This window comes from Nomascus leucogenys, chromosome 7b (genome assembly GCF_006542625.1).
Source record: "Nomascus leucogenys isolate Asia chromosome 7b, Asia_NLE_v1, whole genome shotgun sequence".
Lineage (NCBI taxonomy): Eukaryota > Metazoa > Chordata > Mammalia > Primates > Hylobatidae > Nomascus > Nomascus leucogenys.
Window position 1 is genome coordinate 71,489,911 of NC_044387.1, and position 25,817 is coordinate 71,515,727.

The 25,817-nt window shown below is 35.6% G+C and overlaps 1 protein-coding gene across 3 annotated transcripts in view; it reads right to left on the minus strand.

Moving 5' to 3' along the window:
• Nucleotides 1-25,817, minus strand: part of LRBA (LPS responsive beige-like anchor protein) — a 765,281-nt gene that overhangs the window by 579,053 nt on the left and 160,411 nt on the right. For all 3 annotated transcript variants that reach the window (XM_030816230.1, XM_030816232.1, XM_030816231.1), the window contains exons 23-28: nt 17,141-18,202; nt 15,984-16,162; nt 14,686-14,839; nt 14,083-14,263; nt 9,916-10,037; nt 9,360-9,467 (exon numbers count right to left, since the gene is read on the minus strand). In XM_030816230.1, the coding sequence (XP_030672090.1) occupies nt 9,360-9,467; nt 9,916-10,037; nt 14,083-14,263; nt 14,686-14,839; nt 15,984-16,162; nt 17,141-18,202 (1,806 nt within the window). The remainder of the gene's footprint in view (nt 1-9,359; nt 9,468-9,915; nt 10,038-14,082; nt 14,264-14,685; nt 14,840-15,983; nt 16,163-17,140; nt 18,203-25,817) is intronic.

The window sequence follows — 25,817 nt, forward strand, 5'->3', positions numbered from 1 at the left end:
TTGTAACACTGAAGCCAGGCATTGACTTCCTGGTAGCTAGGAACATTGTAGGATGGTATCTTCTTCCAATAAAAGGTGTTTTGGCTTTTGTTGCCATTGTTTTTGGTGTTTTAGACATGAAGTCCTTGCCCATGCCTGTGTCCTGAATGGTACTGCCTAGGTTTTCTTCTAGGGTTTTTATGGTTTTAGGTCTTACATTTAAGTCTTTGATGCATCTTGAATTAATTTTTGTATAAGGTATAAGGAAGGGATCCAGTTTCAGCTTTCTACATATGGCTAGTTAGTTTTCCCAGCACCATTTATTAAATAGGGAATCCTTTCCCCATTTCTTTTTTTGTCAGATTTGTCAAAGATCACATAGTTGTAGATGTGCGGTGTTATTTCTGAGGCTTCTGTTCTATTCTGTTGGTCTATAGCTCTGTTTTGGTACCAGTACCAATGCTGTTTTGGTTACTGTAGCCTTGTAGTATAGTTTGAAGTCAGGAAGCGTGATGCCTCCAGCTTTGTTCTTTTGACTTAGGATTGACTTGGAAATGTGGGCTCTTTTTTGGTTCCACATGAACTTTCAAGTGGTTTTATCCAATTCTGTGAAGAAAGTCATGGGTAGCCTGATGGGGATGGCAATTAATCTATAAATTACCTTGGGCAGTATGGCCATTTTCACGATATTGATTCTTCCAACCCATGAGCATGGAATGTTCTTCCATTTGTTTGTGTCCTCTTTTATTTCATTGAGCAGTGATTTGTAGTTCTCCTTGAAGAGGTCCTTCACATCCCTTGTAAGTTGGATTCCTAGGTATTTTATTCTCTTTGAAGCAATTGCGAATGGAAGTTCACTCATGATTTGGCTGTTTGTCTGTTATTGGTGTATAGGAATGTTTGTGATTTTTGCACATTGATTTTGTATCCTGAGACTGTGCTGCAGTTGCTTATCAGCTTAAGGAGATTTTGGGCTGAGACAATGGGGTTTTCTAAATATACAATCATGTCATCTGCAAACAGGGACAATTTGACTTCCTCTTTTCCTAATTGAATACCCTTTTCTTTCTCCTGCCCGACTGCCCTGACCAGAACTTCCAACATAATGTTGAACAGGAGTGGTGAGAGAGGACATCCCTGTCTTGTGCCAGTTTTCAAAGGGAATGCTTCCAGTTTTTGCCCATTCAGTTTGATATTGGCTGTGGGTTTGTCATAAATAGCTCTTATTATTTTGAGATACGTCCCATCAATACCTAATTTATTGAGACTTTTTAGCATGAAGGGCTGTTGAATTTCGTCAATGGCCTTTTCTGCATCTATTGAGATAATCAGGTGGTTCTTGTCTTTGGTTCTGTTTATATGCTGGATTACATTTATTGATTTGCGTATGTTGAACCAGCCTTGCATCCCAGGGATGAAGCCCACTTGATCATGGTGGATAAGCTTTCTGATGCACTGCTGGATTCGGTTTGCCAGTATTTTATTGAGGATTTTTGCATCGATGTTCATCAGGGATATTGCTCTAAAATTCTCTTTCTTGGTTGTGTCTCTGACAGGCTTTGGTATCAGGATGATGTGGGCCTCATAAAATGAGTTAGGGAGGATTCCCTCTTTTTCTATTGATTGGAATAGTTTCAGAAGGAATGGTACCAGCTCCTCCTGGTGCCTCTGGTAGAATTCGGCTGTGAATCCATCAGGTCCTGGACTCTTTTTGGTTGGTAAGCTATTGATTATTGCCACAATTTCAGAGCCTGTTATTGGTCTATTCAGAGATTCAACTTCTTCCTGGTTTAGTCTTGGGAGGGTGTATTTGTCGAGGAATTTATCCATTTCTTCTAGAATTTCTAGTTCATTTGTGTAGAGGTGTTTGTAGTATTCTCTGATGGTAGATTGTATTTCTGTGGGATCGGTGGTGATATCCCCTTTTTCATTTTTTATTGCATCTATTTGATTCTTCTCTCTTTTCTTCTTTATTAGTCTTGCTAGCGGTCTATCAATTTTGTTGATCTTTTCAAAAAACCAGCTCCTGGATTCACTGATTTTTTTGAAGGGCTTTTTGTGTCTCTATCTCCTTCAGTTCTGCTCTGATTTTAGTTATTTCTTGCCTTCTGCTAGCTTTTGAATGTGTTTGCTCTTGCTTTTCTAGTTCTTTTAATTGTGATGTTAGGGTGTCAATTTTAGATCTTTCCTGCTTTCTCTTGTGGGCATTTAGTGCTATAAATTTCCCTCTACATAACTGCTTTAAATGTGTCCCAGAGATTCTGGTATGTTGTGTCTTTGTTCTCATTAGTTTCAAAGAACATCTTTATTTCTGCCTTCATCTCGTTATGTACCCAGCAGTCATTCAGGAGCAGGTTGTTCAGTTGCCATGTAGTTGAGTGGTTTTGAGTGAGTTTCTTAATCCTGAGTTCTAGTTTGATTGCACTGTGGTCTGAGAGACATTTTGTTATAATTTCTGTTCTTTTACATCTGCTGAGGAGTGCTTTACTTCCAACTATGTGGTCAATTTTGGAATAGGTGTGGTGTGGTGCTGAAAAGAATGATTATTCTGTTGATCTGGGGTGGAGAGTTCTGTAGATGTCTACTAGGTCCACTTATTGCAGAGCTGAGTGCAATTCTTGGATATCCTTGTCAATTTTCTGTCTCATTGATCTAATGTTGACAGTGGGGTGTTAAAGTCTCCCATTATTATTGTGTGGGAGTCTAAGTCTCTTTGTAGGTCTCTAGGGACTTGCTTTATGAATCTGGGTGCTCCTGTATTGGGTGCATATATATTTAGGATAGTTAGCTCTTCTCGTTGAATTGATCCCTTTACCATTATGTAATGGCCTTCTTTGACTTTTTTGATCTTTGTTGGTTTAAAGTCTGTTTTATCAGAGACTAGGATTGCGACCCCTGCCTTTTTTTGTTTTCCATTTGCTTGGTAGATCTTCCTCCATCCCTTTATTTTAAGCCTATGTGTCTCTGCACGTGAGATGGGTCTCCTGAATACAGCACACTGATGGGTCTTGACTCTTTATCCAATTTGCCAGTCTGTGTCTTTTAATTGGACCATTTAGCCCATTTACATTTAAGGTTAATATTGTTATGTGTGAATTTGATCCTGTCATTGTGATGTTAGCTGGTTATTTTGCTCATTAGTTCATGCAGTTTCTTCCTAGCATCGACGGTCTTTACAATTTGGCATGTTTTTGCAGTGGCTGGTACCAGTTGTTCTTTTCGATGTTTAGTGCTTCCTTCAGGAGCTCTTGTAGGGCAGGCCTGGTGGTGACAAAATCTCTCAGCATTTGCTTGTCTGTAAAGGATTTTATTTCTCCTTCACTTATGAAGCTTAGTTTGGCTGGATATGAAATTCTGGACTGAAAATTCGTTTCTTTAAGAATGTTGAATATTGGCCCCCACTCTCTTCTGGCTTGTAGAGTTTCTGCCAAGAGATCTGCTCTTAGTCTGATGAGCTTCCCTTTGTGGGTAACTCGACCTTTCTCTCTGGCTGCCCTTAACATTTTTTCCTTCATTTCAACTTTGGTGAATTTCACAATTATGTTTCTTGGAGTTGCTCTTCTCAAGGAGTATCTTTGTGGTGTTCTCTGTATTTCCTGAATTTGAATATTGGCCTGCCTTGCTAGATTGGGGAAGTTCTCCTGGATAATATCCTGCAGAGTGTTTTCCAACTTGGTTCCACTCTCCCCATCACTTTCAGGTATACCAATCAGACGTGGATTTGGTCTTTTCACATAGTCCCATATTTCTTGGAGGCTTTGTTCATTTCTTTTTACTCTTTTGTCTCTAAACTTCTCTTCTCACTTCATTTCATTCATTTGATCTTCAATCACTGATACCCTTTCTTCCAGTTGATCGAATTGGCTACTGAAGCTTGTGCATTCGTCACGTAGTACTCTTCCCATGGTTTTCAGCTTCATCAGGTCATTTAAGGACTTCTCTACGCTGCTTATTATAGTTAGCCATTTGTCTAATCATTTTTCAACATTTTTATAGCTTCTTTGGGATGGGTTCGAACTTCCTCCTTTAGCTCAGAGAAGATTGATCATCTGAAGCTTTCTTCTCTCAACTCGTCAAAGTCATTCTCTGTCCAGATTTGTTCCATTGCTGGCAAGGAGCTGCACTCCTTTGGAGGGGGACAGGTGCTCTAATTTTTAGAATTTTCAAATGGGATCTAATTAAACTAAAGAGCTTCTGCACAGCAAAAAAAAAAACTATCATCAGAGTGAACAGGCGACCTACAGAATGGGAGAAAATTTTTGCTATCTACTCATCTGACAAAGGGCTAATATCCAGAATCTACAAAGAACTTAAACAAATTTACAAGAAAAAAACAACCCCAACAAAAAGTGGGCGAAGGAGATGAACAGACACTTCTCAAAAGAAGACATTTATGCAGCCAACAGACACATGAAAAAATGCTCATCATCACTGGCCATCAGAGAAATACAAATCAAGACCACAATGAGATACCATCTCACACCAGTTCAAATGGCAATCATTAAAAAGTCAGGAAACAACAGGTGCTAGAGAGGATGTGGAGAAACAGGAACACTTTTACAGTGTTGGTGGGACTGTAAACTAGTTCAACCATTGTGAAGCCAGTGTGGCGATTCCTCAGGGATATAGAACCAGAAATACCATTTGACCCAGCCATCCCATTACTGGGTATATACCCAAAGGATTATAAATCATGCTGCTATAAAGACACACGCACACGTATGTTCATTGCAGCACTATTCTCAATAGCAAAGACTTGGAACCAATCCAAATGTCCATCAATGATAGACTGGATTAAGAAAATGTGGCACATATACACCATGGAATACTATGCAGCCATAAAAAAGGATGAGTTCATGTCCTTTGTAGGGATATGGATGAAGCTGGAAACAATCATTCTCAGCAAACTATCACAAGGACAAAAAACCAAACACTGCATCTTCTCACTCATAGGTGGGAATTGAACAATGAGAACACTTGGACACAGGAAGGGGAACATCACACACTGGGGCCTGTCATGGGGCAGGGGTAGAGGAGAGGGACAGCATTAGGAGATATACCTAATGTAAATGACAAGTTAATGGGTGCAGCACACCAACATGGCACATTTATACATATGTAACAAACCTGCACGTTGTGCACATGTACCCTAGAACTTTAAGTATTAAAAAAAAAAAAAGGTGTTTTGTCCACATTGAAAATCTTTTGCTTAGTGTAGCCACCTTCATCAATTTCATAGCTAGCTCTTCTAAACTTATTGCTTCACCTTGTACTTTTCTGTTATGGACACAGCTTCTTTTCTTAAACTTTATGAACCAACCTCTGCTAGCTTCACTTTTCTTCTGCAGCTTCCTCACTTCTCTCAGCCTTTACAGAATTGAAGAGCGTTAGAGCCTTATCTGAAATAGGCTTTGGCCTAAGTAAATAGTGTGGCTGGTTGGATCTTTTATACAGACCACTAAAACTTTCTTCAACTCAAAAGTATAAAGCTATTTTACTTCTTATCAGTCATTTGCTCACTGGAGTAATCGTTTACTTTTAATTTCCTTTAAGAACTTTGCATTTGCCTTCACAACTTGGCTAAATGTTTGGCACAAGAAGCCCAGCTTTTGGCCTTTATCAGCTTTTGATATATCATCTTCACTAAGCTTAATCATTTCTAGCTTTTTTTTAAAGTGAGAGACATGCAACTTTTCCTTTCTCTTGAACCCTTAGAGGTCACTGTAGGGCTATTATTGGCCTCATTTCAATATTGTTGTGTTTCAGGGAATAGAGAGACAGGGGAATGCCCCCCCACCAAGGAGATGGGGAGAGACAGGAATGGCCAGTTCGTAGCACAAACATTTATTAAGTTCACTGTCTTAAATGGGTGTGGTTTGTGGTGCCCCAAGACACTTACAGTAGTAATACCAAAGATCACTGATGACAGATCACCATAACAGATAATAATAATGAAAAAGGTTTGAAATATTGTAAGAATTACCAATATATGACATAAAGGCATAAAGTACATGCTGTTGGATAAATGGCACGGATAGACTAACTCAACACAGGGTTGCCAAAAACCATCAATTTGTAAAAAATCCAGTAATCAGCAACATGCAATAGCAAAGCACAATAAAATGAGGCATGCCTGTAAATAGAAACCAACGGTAAAAATGAGACTAATTGTTAATGTCAAAAATTTTGGATATAATCAATTTCAGAAAAATAGAAGATACGCTCAATTTGAACATATCCACTTGATGCAATTCTTTGACATATTTGTGATCCGTGATCTGACAAAATCTATGATATTTTGCAGGTTCACGTGTAATGACTTCTTAGTCTATTGGAAAAAACAAAGGTACATTTGTCTTTTTTATAAACCACCCCTTTTCTCTAGACATGTCCATGTTCTTCTGCCACACAATTCTGCCATCTGTTATAATAACTGCTACTAATGATATTAATATTCAAAATGCAAGCAAATAATTTACTTGTCCTTCTTAGACTGTTATAAATTAGTTATGCCAATCTAAATCCTTATTTAGCCCATTAATATGTTCAATGTTTACTAACTACCACATGAAGTTTACAGTATATGCCTGATTTTTGGCCTCAAATAAAAAATATCCCATAAATCTTTTACATTTAAATCCTAACTCCTGAAATAGATTTGCTTTCCATTGTAGCTGTCATTTATTGAATACTTACCATAGACCAGGCACTGTGCTATGTATTTCATACATATTTTTATTAGCAAACTTGAACAAGATAAGGCTTAGAGAAGCAACTTACTTAAGGATAGATAGTATGTAAAAAAGCAAATCTGAACTCAGATTAGGGTGATTAAAAACCTTAGCTCTTAACCTCAAGGTAGAAATTTCTTTATGTCCTCGATCTTAGGTCATTTCCCTTTTTTTTGTTTTTATTTTTTTAATTTTTTTATTTTATTTTTTGAGATGGAGTCTCGCTCTGTCGCCCAGGCTGGAGTGCAGTGGTGTGATCTCAGCTCACTGCAAGCTCCGCCTCCCAAGTTCACACCATTCTCCCCCCTCGGCCTCCCAAGTAGCTGGGACTACAGGCACCCACAACCACGCCCGGCTAATTTTGTTTTTGTATTTTTAGTAGAGATTGGGTTTCACCATATTAGCCAGGATGGTCTCGATCTCCTGGCCTTGTGATCCACCTGCCTCAGCCTCCCAAAGTGCTGGGATTACAGGTGTGAGCCACCGCACCCGCCCGGTGATTTCCTTTTTCATCATAGGTTCCTTTTGTTCCCTAAAGAGGCTAAACTCTAGCATGTAAAATATAGTGTTTTCTTTTTCCTAAAACTCCTATAAGGTGATTATATAACTTTTATAATTACAAAATACTTAAAATTATTTATGACTTTCAGTGATCATATAGTAAAAGAGATATTCTAATTCTGTTTGCAGAATATTTGTAATATAATAACTGGTTAGAAGGTTCTACAAGAGCCAGATCATCCAGAGGCACTGTGAAGAGTTCGGATTTCATTTAACCACTAAAAGATGCTACTAGAGAATCCTGAAAGAAAAAGAGTAACATCATCTATTCTAGTTTGTTTGTTTGTTTATGAGACAGGGTCTCGCTGTGTCACATAGGCTGGAGTGTAGTGACACAATCATAGCTCACGGTAACCTTGACCTCCTAGGCTCAAGCGATCCTCCCCACCTCAGCCTCCCAAGTAGCTAGGACTAGAGGCGTGTGCTACCACATGTGGCTAATTCTATTCTAGATTTTTAAAGATCATTTTAGGAAATATAAAGTTATGGACAATAGACTCAGAACCTGCCCAATGGAAAAAAAGTGAACAGAGGAGAAAACAGCAACATTTGGTCCTCAAATTGACCATATTCAAAGGATTCCAGGGAGAAAAAAAAGTTGATGGCTTCTTAATTAAAGGAATAATAATAGCTACTAGAAACTGAGATCTAAGAAGGTAGTATAGCCTTTTAGTTAAGATCAAAATTTCAAGAATCAAATTCCCCAAGTCCTAAACTCACTTTCACCTCTTACTAATTGTATAATCTTAAGCACATTACTTAAATATTGCTAACTCCCTCATAGAATTATTGTGAGAATTAAACATACATATACAGCAGCAGTCCCCAACCTTTTTGGCACAAGGGACTGGTTTCATAGAAGACAATTTTTCAATGGACTTGTAGGGGGTAAGAGGCGGGGTAGGGGTAGGGGGTATGGTTTCAAGATGATTCAAGTGCATTACATTTATAATTAGATTTTCATAAGGAGCACGCAACCAAGATCCATTGCATGCACAGTTCACAATAGGGTTCGTGCTCCTATGAGAATCTAATGTTCCTGCCGATCTGACCAGGAGGCGGAGCTTGGCTTCACTCCTCACCCTTTGCTCACCTCACCTCCTGCTGTAGAGCCTAAGTGCAGGTCAGTGGTCTGGGGGTTGGGGACCCCTGATAACAGCATCCAGTATTATATTTAATACACAGTAAGTATTCAATACTATTAAGTAGTGATAATACTCCAAATTCTACATGTGTATAAAAACCTAGTCCAGAACTAAAGAGAACCAAACTATTGAAAAAAAGGGAGGGGAAAAAGAAAAATTGAGGTTAGAAAGTTTATAAGAAATATACATGTAAAATATATAGTAAGTGTTCAACAAATATTTACTAATGATAATATTCCAAATGCTGATGAGTGCAATTACAATTATTTTTACTTTCATCTTTATACTTTCTATATGACTTTAAATTGTCTACATAAGAATTAGCAATGTTTTCTATCAAAATCAGCTGAAACAAAACTGTTTTTCATCTTTAAAAAATTAGAAACACCAAACTGAAAGCCACATTTCATCATGCACCTTTTTATCACATTAGTGTACCTTTGAGGAAAAAATATCCAATATTCAGTAAAATAATATACCATTCAGAAGTTGAACATTTTATTACATTCACAGCATCAATTTTAGAATTAAGACTGCTGGGTTTGAATCCTGATTTTATCATTGTTTTATCAACGTTAGCTTGGAGATGTTACTCAAGCTTTATATGCCTCAGATTATTCATCCATAAAATGGAAATTACAATAGTACAGCTCAATAAGTTGTTGGACTTAATTAATACATGTATAGCACTTAGACTGCTTACTATGTAATAATGCATTATTCCTTTTAATATCATTACACTGATCTACTAGCTCCCTTTATATAAACTATCTTTTCTAATATTCTATGTTTCTAAAATCATTGTCAAAAGAAGTCGTTTCTAGACCTTTCTATCTCTGCTCCACTATTTGATATCACAAAGAATTTTTAATCTCAATACTTTAGGCCTAAGAGGAAATATGCATCAGTTAAAAGAGTATGTGAAAGAAATATTGTAACTTACTATGTCTCTGAAAACAACTGCCCTAAGCCGATTAATATCCATGTCCTGTAGAAGCCTGTCAAGATCTCTTACTGGAGATATACCGCCAGTCACGATGTCCACTGGGCTCTATTTAAGATTAAAAAAAAAAATTGTATATATATATATACACATATACACATTACACAGATACTCTTTAAAAATAAACACAGTATTCCAAGAACCAGAAAAGCAAAGCTATAGCATTCCTTTCCCCACTTTTTTTGCGTGTATGCTTCTTTCTTCTTTGAGGGGTTGGGGAGAGAGGTGAAGAAAGACGGCATGCAGGAAAAAAAGACATATTTGAAGGAAAAGGCATCACAGAAACAATCAAAGTAAACATTGGGAAAAGCAGACAAGTATAAACAAATCTTTATTGTATATTTAAACACAAATATTTGAATGTTATATCCAGGCCTAAAGTAACTATTTTAATCTCTGCCAGATTTATTTAACTTTATGTTGAAATGAACAAATAAAAATCTTAATTGTAAAATAGGAGTATGCTTTTTGAAAATTAATTAATCTGTATACTTACCTTCGCTGCAGACTTCCCTAAAGGAATAAGGCTATGCATTGGTTTCAAGGCTTTATCTCCCCTAGTTTTCAGTTGTGAATGCTGTTGACACTCCAAGCAATTCCTTACTGCCACTGCACAAACTGTAATTTATTTTAAGGAAAGAATAGGGAAAGAAAAGTTAATATTTAAGATTACGGAAGTGAAAAACATCAACTACAAAATATGATTTACATAAGATTTTATTCAAAACAGACGATACTCAGTTTATTCCTAAAATGTCCCTAGACTTTATCACCTAGTGTTGGTTGTCGCATATTGTTAGCTTCCACGCTGTGGCCCAGTTAAGATTTAGGGAGGCAGTACGTCCTAGTGGTCTAAACTCTTAGGGTTTGCTGAAAGGAAATCAGTTCAGGAATCTTAACAATAGGCTACTGTTTCTTAGATCTCAACTAAGCTAGCTGGGACAATCTTTAGTTAAAAGGATAGGGAAGAAAAGAAATGGAAGAAAACAGGGAACAAAGTACATTACCATTAACTAGTCGAGGTAACAATCTTCTATTACCATCACTAAAGTAAATTAAACTGGAAACTTTGATATTTTTCTTATATTGCATCATTACAGCATGATATTAATTGAGACTAATAGAGGATATAGCTTTTCTAAGAAGCTTTATAGGGTCCAGCATTTACTAGCTTTCATTAAAACTGCTTAGAAAATGGGAGACAGGAAAGGGAATTTGATTAATACACAGTCTAAAATTACCTAAGCCTCCCACAAATCAGGCAGATTACTTAGAGATTAATTTTGGATTTTAAATGATGAATTACATTATGTACCCTTCACTATGAATTGCTTGATACCATGTAATCATCTAAATTCCCTCCAAATCTGTAGCACTCAAGGTACTTGAACTGAGCAAAGGAGGGAGAGCAAATTAGCAACAAAATAGCAAACTTAAGTGGGGACTTCACAAAGAATCACTGGCCTATCACATGGCTAGCAGGCATGAGCATTTAGAAAGAAAGTGTTCTGAAAGGTGCCCAAAGAAAGCAATAAAAGTTGAAAGACAGGAAGGAGGGAACAAGGGGAGGGAAGAGAGAATATGGAATACAACTTTGTCAAATTTGCTATCAGACCCAAGAAATATTTTACTTTGTCAAATTTGCTATCAGACCCAGGAAATACTTTTCATACAAACTTTTTCACAAGTTGCATAAAATCAAATTTGAGTCTGTATTACAAAGTTAAAAATCACACCTCATTTCCTGGTTTCAATCAGTTACTCTTATTGCTGTCATCCTAACTTCTAACCCCAACCTCAGGAAACAACAAGAATGAGGACACCAGTGTCCATCAACAGATAACTAGATAAAGAAAATGTGGTATATATATGCAATGAAATAATACTCAGCCATAAAAAAGAAATCATGTCTTTTGCAGCAATATAGATGGAACTGGAGATCATTACCTTAAGTGAAACAAGTCAGACACAGAAAGACAAATACTGTATGTTCTCACTTATAAGTGGGAGCTAAATAGTGTGTACACATGGAAGTAGAGTGTGTAATGATTGAAAATGGAGACTCAGGCAAGGCGTGGGGGCTCACACGTGTAATCCCAGCACTTTGGGAGGCCGAGGCGGGTGGATCACGAGGTCAGGAGATTGAGACCATCCTGGCCAACATGGTGAAACCCCGTCTCTACTAAAAATGCAAAGAATTAGCTGGGTGTAGTGGGGCACACCTGTAGTCCCAGCTACTCAGGAGGCTGAGATAGGGCAATCGCTTGAACCCAGAGGGCAGAGGTTGCAGTGAGCCAAGATCTTGCCACTGCACTCCAGCCTGGCAACAGAGCAAGAATCCAACTCCAAAAAAAAAGAGAAAGAAAATGGAGACTCAGAACTCAGAAGGATGAGGGGGTGAGGGGGGTTTGATGATGAGAAATTACTTAATGGTACAATGTATGTTATTCATGTGATGGATACCCTAAAAGCCCTAACTTCACCACTAAGCAATTCATGTATGTAACAAAATTGCACTTGTACCCCATAAATTTATACAAATACAATAAAAAAAACGATATCACACATTTGGACTGTTACTTTGCTTACCATACTCTATTAAATGATCTTGGACAAGTCATTTTTTAAGTCTCATTTCCATATATAAGAACAGATGGTACTGGGGTAGATTGAATTATCTCTTAATTCTTTTCTGTGGCTATGAAAAACTAGGAATATAGAGTATTTCCCTAGCCTCTGAATCTGATGATTCTTGAGTAAGGTTTTGCTAGTATAGCCTTGCACTTTTACTTCTAGAAATGTACTCTTTCTAGGACAGTGAAAAGGCTTTGAAAATGGCACACATAAAGCAATAAAGTCTAAATATTTTAATTATAATACTAACAGATTAAAGAAGTATACTACAATGGAAAGAGTAGGAGCACTAGTTAGACAAAAGTATAGTATTCAAATTCTACCTTCACCAATTATAGCTTTTTAGCTACAGATAAGTTTCCCAATTTCTTTTATCTTCAATTTCCTCATGAATAAAAAGGACAACATTGTCACCGTGAAAATCAACAATGACAAATGACAATAGTCAATAAATGATAACTTTTATTTTGTTATGCTCACAATTAGAATGTCTCTTAAATTTTAAAACAACTGTCTATGAATTGTTATTCCAAGTTATTTAGAATAGCAGGATATACCATTGATTATTAAATATAAAATACTTGGAATTTTACATTTAAACTAAATACTATCAAATACTTTGAATAGCATTTTGAGTAAAAATTATACTTGTGGCGAAAAGCACAGGTATACATTAGTTTATGTAACAGACATTCTTACTAAATATGAAACAATATGTCATTTTTTCATATTTAGTGGAAACTACATTTTCATATTTAGTGGAAACTACATTTTCCACTTCCATGTTATGTTTTCATAGGTGCTTTATCTCTTCATATGACCATGGCTCCTAATGGTTTGCTTCCATTTCTTGTGCCTTCTCTCCTCACCACTTTCTCTTCACTTAATAATCAAATCATTTAACAAAGTCTCGATATTTACAACTATATAGAAGGAAAATTATGCAAAAAAAAGGGTTTTTTTTGTTTTGTTTTTTGCTTCACTTAAGAAGTCCAGTTAACGCTAAAAAGTCCTTTCATGTGTTTTTACTTTTACTTAGGGAAGAAGTGTTTCCAGGAGAACAGAGATTTCATGATTTTATTAACCGCGTTAACAAATTACCAGAGCTTTTTTGAATAAAGGCTGTACTTGAATGATGCTAGTTTAGAACATTGTTATTCAAGTGTGTTTGTAAGAGAAGCAGCATCAACATCACCTGGGACTTGGTAGTCAATTTTAGGCCTCACCCTAGACCTCTATAACCCTTTTTTTGGAGACAGAGTCCTGCTCAATTGCCCAGGCTGCAGTGCAGTGGTGCGATCTTGGCTCACTGCAATCTCCAACTTCCAGGTTGAAGTGATTCTGCTGCCTCAGCCTCCCAAGTAGCTGGGATTACAAGTGTGCACCACCACACCTGGTTAGTTTTTGTATTTTTAGTAAAGACGGGGTTTCGCCACGTTGGCCAGGCTGGTCTCGAACTCCTGACCTTAGGGGATCCACCCACTTTGGCCTCCCAAAGAGCTGGGATTACAGGTGTGAGCCACCGCGCCAGCCTAGACCTATATATAATCTAATCTGCATTTTAACAAGATCATCAAATTTATGAATCACCTTGTGTTTTTTAATCACCTTAAGTTTATGTATCTCCTTAAAATTTCAGAAGCACTACTTTAGAGCAAAAAGAGATAGGGGAGCACCTCTAATTCCAGCTACTAGGAAGGATGAGGAAGCGGGATCACTTGAGCCCAGGATTTTGACACCAGCCGTGGCAACAAAGCAGAATCACCATTTCAGGTTGAAAAAAGAAAAAAAAAAGGATAGGGGAGAGTGGAAATTCCTGACCAAACTCACCTTAGTAAATTTTTCAAAATACATCCTCCTTCTTGCCCATCCAACTTACCAACTACTACTATGTACATTAAAAAGTAACCATATGACAAATTAGCTAACACATATTTTCTCACCAACAGAAGATGGATAATTTTCAATGTCATCTCTGAATTACTGAAAATATTTTTTAGTAAATTCCCAATGGTTTTTAGCAGCTCACCTAGTCGGAGACACTGCCGCAAAATTCCTCCAGATGACATACTTTTTTCAGCTTCAATTTCAGTAAAGCCAAGAGAACTTGCAAATATAAGCACATCCACAAGGCTAATTAGCCTCTGCAAAAATGTCACAGAGGCTTCTATTGAAAGGCCTTGAGTAGGTTCAATATTTTCCAGTTCATGCTGTAAAGAATAAAGTTTGACATTTATATATATATATTCTGAAAAAATATTTTACCAGATATAGTCCTAAAATTTATAAATTGCATAAGAAGTCAGACTTTCAGAAACCTAGTAACACAGAGTGATTTATACTTATTATTTCACCTAAAAAGGGCGGGGGATGAGGAGGAGCAACAGAAACATACAGGTGAAACACCATGAACCATATTCTTCACTAGCTGACTCATACTTAGGGAATCAACATTCTTTTTAGTTCTTTCATTACTAGAACAGGTTCTAAGGTCCTCTCAAGTAAAAGAGCCTATTGTTTTTTATTTATAGCACCTATGATGCATAGTAACCACCACATTTAAGTTTTAGTCAATAAAGTTGCATAACACTCATGTTTTCACACCAATTTTATATAGTAATTAAGTCCTTACTGTAGCCGATGTAGCAGCTGAAAGCAATGGCAGTATACCCCCACAAGCCATGACCATATTGTCCATCACTTGAGAGATGAGATGAATTGTGTTGTGTACAAAGATGACATTATCACTGCTATTCACGAAGTCCATAACTGTCTTTGTTGAATGGCTGTCCAAAGATAAATGATGTTTACTGATAAAGCTAAAGAAAGGAAATCACAGTTTGCCTACTTGAGGGGAGGGAAGATAAGAAGGTGCTTTTGCTTCATCTTGAAAACTGAAGGAAGATGATGCAGCAGGCATTTGGAGGGTGTATACTTCTTCAGAAGAAACAGACCATTCCATATCAGTAGTTACTATGCATGCCCTCCTTCAGTGCTGAAACATAAATACTATTCATTTTACACTGGATATAAAAAGTTGAAGAAAATTATCCTTACTGGGAACAAAACTAAGAAATCATGTGACAAAAATTATGAATAGTGGTAAATGTGCTATTAAAAATGAATTTTCTTCTGTAATGCCTATAAAATGCTTTTAAACACAACAAGAATCTTACACAAATAAAAACAAACAAATTAGGTCACTTTAAAATCATAAATCATACAATGGAGGATAATTTGAAGTACACAGATTTTTATAATGCTAAAAATACATTGGAAATATTGATAATGTTATACCAATTTTTTTTTTTTTTTTTTGAGACAGAGTCTTGCTCTATCGCCCAGGCTGGAGTGCAGTGGCGTGATCTCGGCTCACTGCAAGCTCCGCCTCCCAGGTTCACACCATTCTCCTGCCTCAACCTCCCAAGTAGCTGGGACTACAGACACCCGCCAGTACTCCCAGCTAATTTTTTTGTATTTTTAGTACAGACAGGGTTTCACCGTGTTAGCCAGGATAGTCTCGATCTCCTGACCTTATGATCTGCCCGCATCGGCCTCCCAAAGTGATAGGATTACACGCATGAGAAACTGTGCCCAGCCTATACCAATTATTTTTTAATACTTCTAGTACTAAACCAACTTGATAAACCTACCTTCTGGTGAATTCCATGCCATAAAATTGCTACAGGAAATCTACTACAGATTTTTTTAAAACAGAAACCTCTGCTTTTCACATTTTTGTAATCCAGATAAGGATTCCATTCTTATAATGGAGAATAAAAGTTAATTCAGTAAAACCCTACCATAGAATAATTTCTATTCTACTTTTTAACCAAATGTCTGAAATTAATTACAAAGTGTTTCTATGGATTTCTTTGAAAATAAAGACTAGGTTTATACACATCTTCCATAATAAACATATAGACAAACCTTCTCCACATCTGTATATCTGTTTCTATTGAAAATAATAGATCAGTGAGCAAACGTTGATGCATCTGAGACCAGTTGAACTCAGGAATACGAAACATAGTAGATCTGGAATCCCTCCTTTGTCCATTAACTGCATCTGGTGCTATTCCTTGCCCTGGCTGCTCATGTTGCCTTGATATCTAATACAGAAATTTAAAAAGTAATAAAATAGGTTCAACTTCAGCAGGAGGCTTTAGCAAAGTAAATAATCTAGTAGCTTCTACGCAATTCATCTAACACATTTTTAAGACACTGTAAGAACCAAATTAGAGAAAAATTATCAATGAGTAATAACATTAATATTTTAGTACATGAAAGCAAAGCTATCAAAAGTGCAAAACTACCACAATTTAAAAGTAATTAATTTGGAACCATGTTAAGTATTACCACTATGTAGCATTTTATAAAGGAATCAAGTAACAGTTCTTAGTTTTTAGCCTTAGCCTAAAAGAAAGGCAGTATTTAGAATCTAAGTGGCATCTGGATTATGAAGTGGCTAGAATGAAGAATAAAAACAGACACAACATAATGAAGAACCAACCAACAAAAACAAAAAAAAGGAGGGTGGGATAGAGGATAAGAATTGAATAAAGTGGAAAATGACAACATGCTACCAAGCATTGTCTCATGGGTCACTCTGAGATATGGACAGAGGAGAAGGCTGTGTCTCTAGATCTCACAAAGGCTCCTCTCTCTTATAGACTTCATAATACAATTTTAAATCACATGCTTGGTAACTAAAATTATACACTGGCAGGTAGGTAGCCCTAGAATTTGTTGGAAAACTAACGGACTAAGATTGGGTTAGTCAAATAAAAGGTAAAATACAAGTGTTTCCAATATTTGTTTAATAAACTAAAATTACACCAATCCTTCAAAGTGGTAACTTTTGGTGATGCTATGGTAAAAATAGTAACAAAAACTGTCATTTAATGAACTCACATTAACTGCCAAACACTGTGCTAACGATCTGAAATAAAATCTTCACATTCATTGCATTTATTTAGTTGTGAATAGCATGTGAACCAAATTCAAAATAAAATAAAATTTAAGTACATACACTTGCTCTTTTTTAACTCAGTGCAAAAACACTTGAATAAGACAATATATAAAATCACCTCAAGCACATGTCGATGAGGTTGAGGTGCTTCCACGTTGGGACTGGCCTTCAACTCCAGCCTCTCAGTATCTGTAGCAACATTGGAAACATCCAACTTCGCAATCTTTTGCTCAGACGAAGAAGCCTCAGAGACACTACCATGACAATCACTAATTAATTTGGTTTCTCTAGTGAGGTTAGTTGCTTTCTTCCCTTCCTCCAGCATCTGACCAAGGTCTGATTCTACAGCTATTTGGGAAACAGTAGTTTCTGGTGACATAGCTGAAGACCCTGATGCTGTCATAGTCTGAATTCCGGAATCTTTAGAATCTTGAGTTTCAGTATCAGTTTGCTTTTCAGTAACAGGTTTTCCTTCTTGAAGTATTAATTTGTGATCATTATCAAACATGTCCAGTTTTTCATTGGCTTCAGATGCAGCTGGAGACAAACTGTTACCTTGGAGCTCTGTGGGTAGATTAGCTTCCTCAGTAGGACTGCCTTCTACTTTCAGTTCCACATAATCATCGTCTTCCTCTTCCTCTACTATAAACTTATCCAAGAATTCTGGCATCTCTGAAGCATCCTCTTCTGAAGGAGAACTTATAGAAGCAGTTACTTCACTGACAGTCATTGAATCTTTGCCAGTTGTTATAAAAGAATTAGAGGAAATAGTCACAGCTTCTATTATGTCGGAAGATACTTCTAAATCACCTGCATTCCTTGTCTCATTTGTCAGTGTTTCTTCCAAAGTGCCTTCATCTGGTAACTCCTGATTTTCTTGCTCAGCTTTCATTTCTTCATAAGATGTATTAGTAGTTTGCAGTTCAATATTAGATGCAGATTCTAGTGAACCTGTCTTCTCTATACTTGAATTTTCATTACCATTTGTGGTGAAATGAGGATAGACAGGAGAATCCTTCATATCTGGTTGCTGGGATCCTACTGAAACATTAACATCTCTTCTAATGCCAGAGGCTGCTTGAACTGAAGTTGAAGAAGACAGCCCTATTTCTTCATCAACTTTTCCTTGCTGTTCCCTAAACATATTGGCAAGGTTTTCTTTGTGTATTTCAAAAGTGACCTAGGTGAAAAATGTACAATCAGTTAAAATATGCATGAGAAATGAACACAGAATACAAAATATAAAATTAAATAATTTTCAAATACATAGTTTATATAATACAATAAAACTTAATTTTCCTATATTTTATTTTAGTAGAATGATAAATGAAGTCAATCACAGAAATCTAAATATTCATTAAAAACCACAGCCAATTTTAATATTAACAAGTAACAGCATGAAACTACAAGAAGAACATAATTATTTAGCCTATTATTAAACATGTATAGGAAAAGGCCACCATAACTTGTACCAGAATTTAAGTATGTACCATTGGGAAGTGCTTTATACACTGGATAACACTTGTTTCAACTGCTATGAATACCAATTTCCCCAGGACTTGTCCGCAAGAGAGATTAAAAATATCAATTAATTATGCTCACCATTACAGTAGCTCTACAGATACCTATTAAGCTACAAAACCATTATCTCACTAAGCTAATGAATACAAATTCTTTTAGCAATGGGAGAAAAAAGATCCAGCCCTTCCCCCAAAGGTTAACCATAATTTCCAAAGTTTGAACTGGTCGAAAATAGTCTGAATGCTTCCATTGATCCATTCATACATCCATTCATTCCATTTATATCTGAGTGACTACTATATATTAGGCACCGTGAACATTCCCATATCATGTTTTGCCTTTTACCCAAATGGAAAAAAACTGAAAAAGTAAAAAATTTTTTTAAAGAGAGTGCTGTACTTGTTAATGTCACAGATTTAGAATTTTTAAAATCTAAGAATTATCTTATAGCTGCCAGCATGTGATTTCCATCGGTGTTTCAGTGGTAACCCCTATCACCCCTTGCAACAAAAATGCCAGAAAAAACTATAACACATGCAGAAAGTATAAGCCTAATTATAGTTTATTAATCCCGAAAGTGTTTGTTTCTGTAATCTACATTATTATATAGAGTAAATTGAACATTCATTCAATAAATCTTTATTGAGCCATAGTATAAGAGGATGGTAGGACAATCAAGGAAGAAAAACTGATTTTTTTATACACAAAAATCAATAGGCCTTATTGAATCACAAGAGTATACACACAGATGAAAAGCAAACAAAAGTAAAAATGACTCTCAATGCAAAAATTTCCTTCTATCGATATTAACTCGCCTTTACTCATGACATATACAGAACATTCATGCCATGTGATAACCTAAAAATAAAAATGCTCAGGGAATAATACTTTCCTGGGAATATTTGTATTTTTCCTAATTGTAACTATGTTCTTAATTCTAAAACTTAGAAATCTTTTTATAATATTTCAACAATAAATGCATGTATTCCTCACTAAACAGTAAAATGACATAATCACATTAACAAAATATCAATTTCTTTTACATTCACAATGCCAATATTTTATTTGACATAGGCTCTGTATTTTAATTGACCAATTCCTCATATTCATTCAACAAAAATTTACTGAACATCGGTAGCAGGCCAGGCATTGTGTGATGAACACATTGTTCCTGACTTCATGGAGCTTATATTCTAAAGAAGGTGTCAGAAAATAAACACACAAATATGTAAGATAATGTCAAATAGTAATAAGAGCTTCGAAGGAAGGGGGAAGTACACAGTGAAGAACTGTGATGAAAGTCTAGGTGAGAAGGTGTATTTACTAGTGTAACTGCGGTAGGCCTCTCTGTTCTATTTGAACAAAGGCAAGAATAAAAGAGAGAGCAAGCCACGTAAAAAGAAAAGAGTTTCAGGCAGAGAAGAACAAATGCACAGGCCTTGGAGCTGAAATAAGCTTGGTATGTATGATGAATAACAATAAAGCAATAAACTGAGAACTAAAGAAAATGAGGTCAAAGATGTGGCCACGAGCTAGATTATGATTGTAGAACATTATAGACTGTGTTAAAGACTGTATTTTATTCTGAGAGAGCCATTTGAGAATTAAGAGTGTAGGGAAGACAATCTGATTTCCCTTTTTAAAAGATCAGTGGCTGGGCACAGTGGCTCATGCCTGTAATCCCAGCACTTTAGGAGTCCAAGGTGGGCAGATTACCTGAGGTCAGGAGTTTGAGACCAGCCTGGCCAACATGGCGAAACATTGTCTCTACTAAAAACACAAACATTAGCTGGGCGTGGTGGCACACACCTGTAATCCCAGCTACTCAGGAAGCTGAGGCAGGAAAATTGCTTGAACCCAACCCAGGAGGCAGAGGCCGCAGTGAGCCAAAATAGCACCACTGCACTCCACCCTGGGTGACAGAGTGAGACTCTGTCTCAAAAAAAAAAAAAAAAAAAGACTAGTTAGCCTACTTTTTGGAAAACTGACTTTACAGAGAGCATTTTTGCACCAATAAACAATTATCATTGTCAAAAGAAAGCAAGTTACATATTACCAACCTCACGGTCATTTTGAAAATAGGCCATTTATTTCTACAATAGCCTGTGTTACAGAATGACTTTAGTTTTCAATAATCATTTGCTTTGATTTTATTTATATTAAAGGTTTTTAGAATTTGTATTATACAATGGATCAATAAACATGAGTATATGTAATTTATATGTACAGGTTAAGAAACAATTTTTTTTAATCTCACATACCTACCACCCATGTCAAGAAGTAAAACATTACCAGTACCTCACAATTTCCCTATGTGCCCTGCCCAAACTGTACTCCCTATTTCTCCACTACAATCAGAAAAAAATCACTATCCTGGTATTTCTATTGTTCACTGTTTATAAACAGTTTTACCTGGAGGACAGAGCTTTGGGAGATAATTTTAAAAGATAGTTTTACTATCTATATACTAAACATACCCATTATGTTTAGTTTAAAAAACTAAGTCTAACACAAAACTAGCCAATTGTATTTTAAAGAGCAATACTGCCACACCTGAGGCTCCCAAGAAAAGACAAGATACACAGAATCTGTGAGTTGCAGCAGGGCTTCAGCTTATTTGAGAGAATATGTAAAGCCATTCCTGGGAAGTCTCATAGGCAAGTCATTAGGAAATACAGGAAACACAGAGGTCAAGAGAACTGGAGAATCTATCAGAGGTGGTGTGTGCCAGGTAGAGTGTATTGGCATGAAATACTTTATATTTTTCAATTCTAAGCTCACCATGGTGAACCTCTACCCTAAGAAGTAGGTCGAAACACAGCATGTCTTTGTGGAGTGACGTGAGAATCTTCAGGTGATTCACATTAGATGGGAAAACAGGAATTTAATCAGCATATGATGAAGGCAAGCAAGCTAAGTACTCCTAATAAGAATACAGGTCCACCTCTCCTGAGTGAAACTGCTCCAGTCCAGATGGACTGTCATCTGCCTACTTTTTCAGTGTCTGTTTTCATATGAAAATACCAGCTAAATATGATGTTAGCTGCTATTGGGATCTCCCTTTCTACAGTCCTGGAGGTCCCCTTCATCTCTCTTCTATGTTGTCTCTTGTTTCTTGTATTTCGTTTCTTTCTCTTTGTATTATTCTCTCCTTTTGTCCAATATCCTGCAGTGCCTTCTTAAGAAAGGATGTATATAAATGTTTTGAGATCTCAAATATCTGAAAAGGTATTTATTCTCGTTTCATACTTGATTAATACAGTATAAAACCACAGATAGAAAAGCATTTACCTTCAGAATCTGAAATGCTTTTAAAATTCTAAAGTCATTTGGTTTTTAAATTTGCCCTTAATTTAATTTATCCAACGGTCTAAAAGCTAAATTGCAATTGAACAATTATCAGTATTATCTTTTTGGATGCTGTTTTCCTTAAGATATTTGTGACTTTAAAACTGATAATTTCCAATTAATTGCCAGATATTGTTCTAAATTACCCAGCTAAAAGACTAGTCATTAATCTTCACAATCATTTGATAGCTAATCTATAGCTGTTTGTAATGTTGGAAAGCACTTCTATAAACTACTAGTTAAAGATACTTGTGAGCTAATGACTATAACATTTCTTTTGCCATTACTTTCAACTTAATTGGCACTCAAATTTACTAATTGGTAGATAAAAGATAAACACAACACATCCAGATGTTAATATTATCTTTTTAATCTATATATTAAAACTGTATAACCTGTAAAATTTAGACTTTTTAAACTGTTAGGCAATGTTTAGCAGCTGACTTTATTTTTAAGCAAATGCATCTTTTTCAGTGTCTGTTTTCATATGAAAATACCAGCTAAATATGATGTTAACTTCTGATTAAGTTACCAACCTTTGATAAATAAGATATATCTTTAAAAACAGGTGGATCTTCCCATATGTATTATCAATTAGCGTAAGTCAAAATGATTGCCACCACATTCATGAGATCTTTTATAGAGACTCTGATGTACAACAATGGTATAGGTAACAGATATAATGGTAAAATCAAGCATTACTGACATAATTAAGAGCAATTCTAAAGGTTGGTAGTACAATCCCCATTTATAAAGATAGGAAGAACACTGACAAAAGAATATTGCAGCAAATAACTTCTAATCTTTTCATTTTTAAAACAAAGTCATTTTGATCAATTTTAACTTCTTAAAAACAGTCTAAACAGATGCTTTCATGCAAATCTAGAGTATAAACTGGTACAAATTTTTAGAGGGCAATTTAGCAATATCTACTAAAACTTTTTAAAACATGTACAGACTCCTTCCTCTGGAAATTCCACTTATAGGAATTTATCCTACAAAATAAGGGTTACAGTATTGAACCAGGCTCATCATTGCTCAATGATAAGGAACAGATAAAGTATGATTATAATATAAATCAATAAATTTTTTAAATCTCTCTTCCATCAATTTTTCTAAACACAATTTTGGAGAATGTCAGAATATAAAAAGAAAACTTCAATCATTTACAAGGTCACTCCTTCCTAGAATTTTAAGTGGTCTGATAACATTCAAATGTTATATCAAAGCTGAATCTTATGCTCTTTACTTCTCCATAATGTCATATAATATGCAGGCATTAAAATTCATGTAAGACGCATATCATTAAATAATACTCTAAAATAGTAAAAATATGATCACATTTTGTTAGCAAATAATTATATGTATGTATAGATTCATGTACAGAAGAGAAGACTAAAAGGTCTCGCACCAAAATGTTAATAGGTTATACATAGGTGTTTGGATAATGGGTAATTTTTGTTTTCTGTGTGTATGCATTTCTACTGGGTTCAAGATTTCCTGTAATGAAAACTTATTATTTTAAATTTTTTTAAATAATAATTGCTATTTGGTTTCAAAATGTTAAAGCTAAGAATACTTTTAGCCAGGAACAAAGGTGCATGCCTGCAGTCCCAGCTACTGGAGAGGCTGAAGGGAGAGGATCACTTGAGCCAAGGAGTATGAGGCTGTAGTGTGCTATATATAATGGCACCTGTAAAGAACCACCCCACTCTAGCCTGGGAAGCACAGCAACACTCTGTCTGTCTCTCTTTTTCTTTTTTTTTTTTTAAGTACCATTTAAACTTGGTAAAAACACACACACAAACACACAGAAATCAGGTATTTTTAAAGATTATTTAGCAATTAAATAAGGTGTAAAGTGCTGATAATCTATGAAATGCAGACATTTTGTAACTTTTTTATTTTTGTAATTTTTGTGAGATATCTCCCTCCATCACCCAGGCTGGAGTGCAGTGGCACAATCTCAGCTCACTGCAGCTTCAGCATCCCGTATTCAAGTGATTTGCATGCCTCTGCCCCCCAGTAGCTGGGACCACAGGCATGCACCACCACTTCTGGCTAATTTTTGTATTTTTAGTAGATACAGGGTTTCACCACGTTGACCAGGCTGGTCTCAAACTCTGGCCTCAAGTGATCCACCTGCCTCAGCCTCCCAAAGTGCTGGGAGGCATGAGCCACCATGTCCGGCCAATTCTGTAACTTTTGAAATTTCCTCAAACAATTCACTTTTAATCTTATCATACAGCCACCATAAACACATACATTTTTGTATATGCCAGTTCACATCTTATGATTTTAAAAATAATTTTAATAAACCAATTAGAAAATTCTTTTAAAAAAATCTTATTTCCACATGCTTCTACCCAATCTAAATAGTAGTTTTTTCTTATGTACAGTAACTGAAATTTATACTTCAGATATTTCATCAGTAAACAGCAAGTAAAATCTTCAGATATTTCAAATAATCCAAGATAATTAAGGACTTTATCCTCAAATTCACTATTTAGGAGGAAATCCAATTCATGTTATACTTTTAACTCCAACATGACTAATCTTTATTCATTTTAAGTCATAAACCCATTCTACCTTACGGCAATATGAGTCTAGACAAAATACAGTATCTAAGGTGTTAGTTTTATTTGTTTAGAAAAGAATGTGTTTAGAAAATTCTCATAATTCAGAATAGTTTAAATGCCTTAATTTAAACTTTAATTAATGAGTAAAAGCATTTTATCATACCAAGTGAAAAAAGTATTACTTAAGCACAGAAAAATGTTCAGTTTGAAGCCAAAAACAAACAAACAAAAAAAATGAAAACCTAGACAACAAGTAAGACAATGAAATCACAAACGTTACTAGGTGCACACTTTAAAACCCTGAGATCAAAGTAACCAACATAGTGCAGTTATACTAGAAGAGCCTATTACTGCTTATAAAACCCAGTTCAGCTGCTGGAGGAGAGGCATATAGTGACAAACAGCTTCCCCGCTACAAAGGTGGCAGGAAATCTATCAAACTGGACAATAAAATTGCAATTGAGTTTCTTTGGCTTTTTATAGCAGCAGAGTGTATCCTGATGTAACTCTGCAAAAGCTATCCAATTCTGCAACATTAGTTCTTTACACATCAGTTCTTTATCAAGAACCATGTTATAAATTTGTGATATTGAGATGCAAAATGACTGCAAAAAGGAAAAAGCATCACTTTAACACTGTATGTATAAAAGTATTATAAAATCATCAGAATTAATATTTTTAGAGAAAAGAAGATTTTGTTCCAATAATTCCAGTGGAATTTTTAATAGCTGCTAAAAATTGTTCACCTACTTACTGAATCACTACAGCTCTATTCTAAGCTTTATTAAATAATGACTTGAAGTGCCTTAGGGTATAAGTTTCTGTCTTATTTTAAAAATAGCTATAAAGATTTAAAATTTCAAAAAACTTAACAGCATTCAAATAAATTACTTTGTATAAGCCTCATGAAACAGAAAAGCCTTTTAAAAATGAAGAAAATCCACACGAAGAAATAAAATTAAAAGACATGTATGAAACACTAAAATAAAAGGTGAACAAATATAAGAACCAACTTACAACTTTAAACTTTTGTTTTCCCTTTCATAAGTAATGTTTTAGCATGTATTTTTAAAAGTATACTTTGACAGCAAAAAGTGATAGGTCTAGTTTTACTCAGATAAAAAGACTCCATGATTAACTTAGCATTATCCTATCTTATAAATGAATACTAAAACTTGAGTCAGTGTGGTTCTTGGTCAAAAGTAGGCACTAGAGGCCTCTCCTTAAAGCAACTATTTTCTTCAGAAAAATTTTAAGATCTGTTTAAAGCCATAAATCACTGGACTAAAGAAACATATAGGCCGGGCACAGTGGCTCACACCTGTAATCTCAGCACTTTGGGAGGCT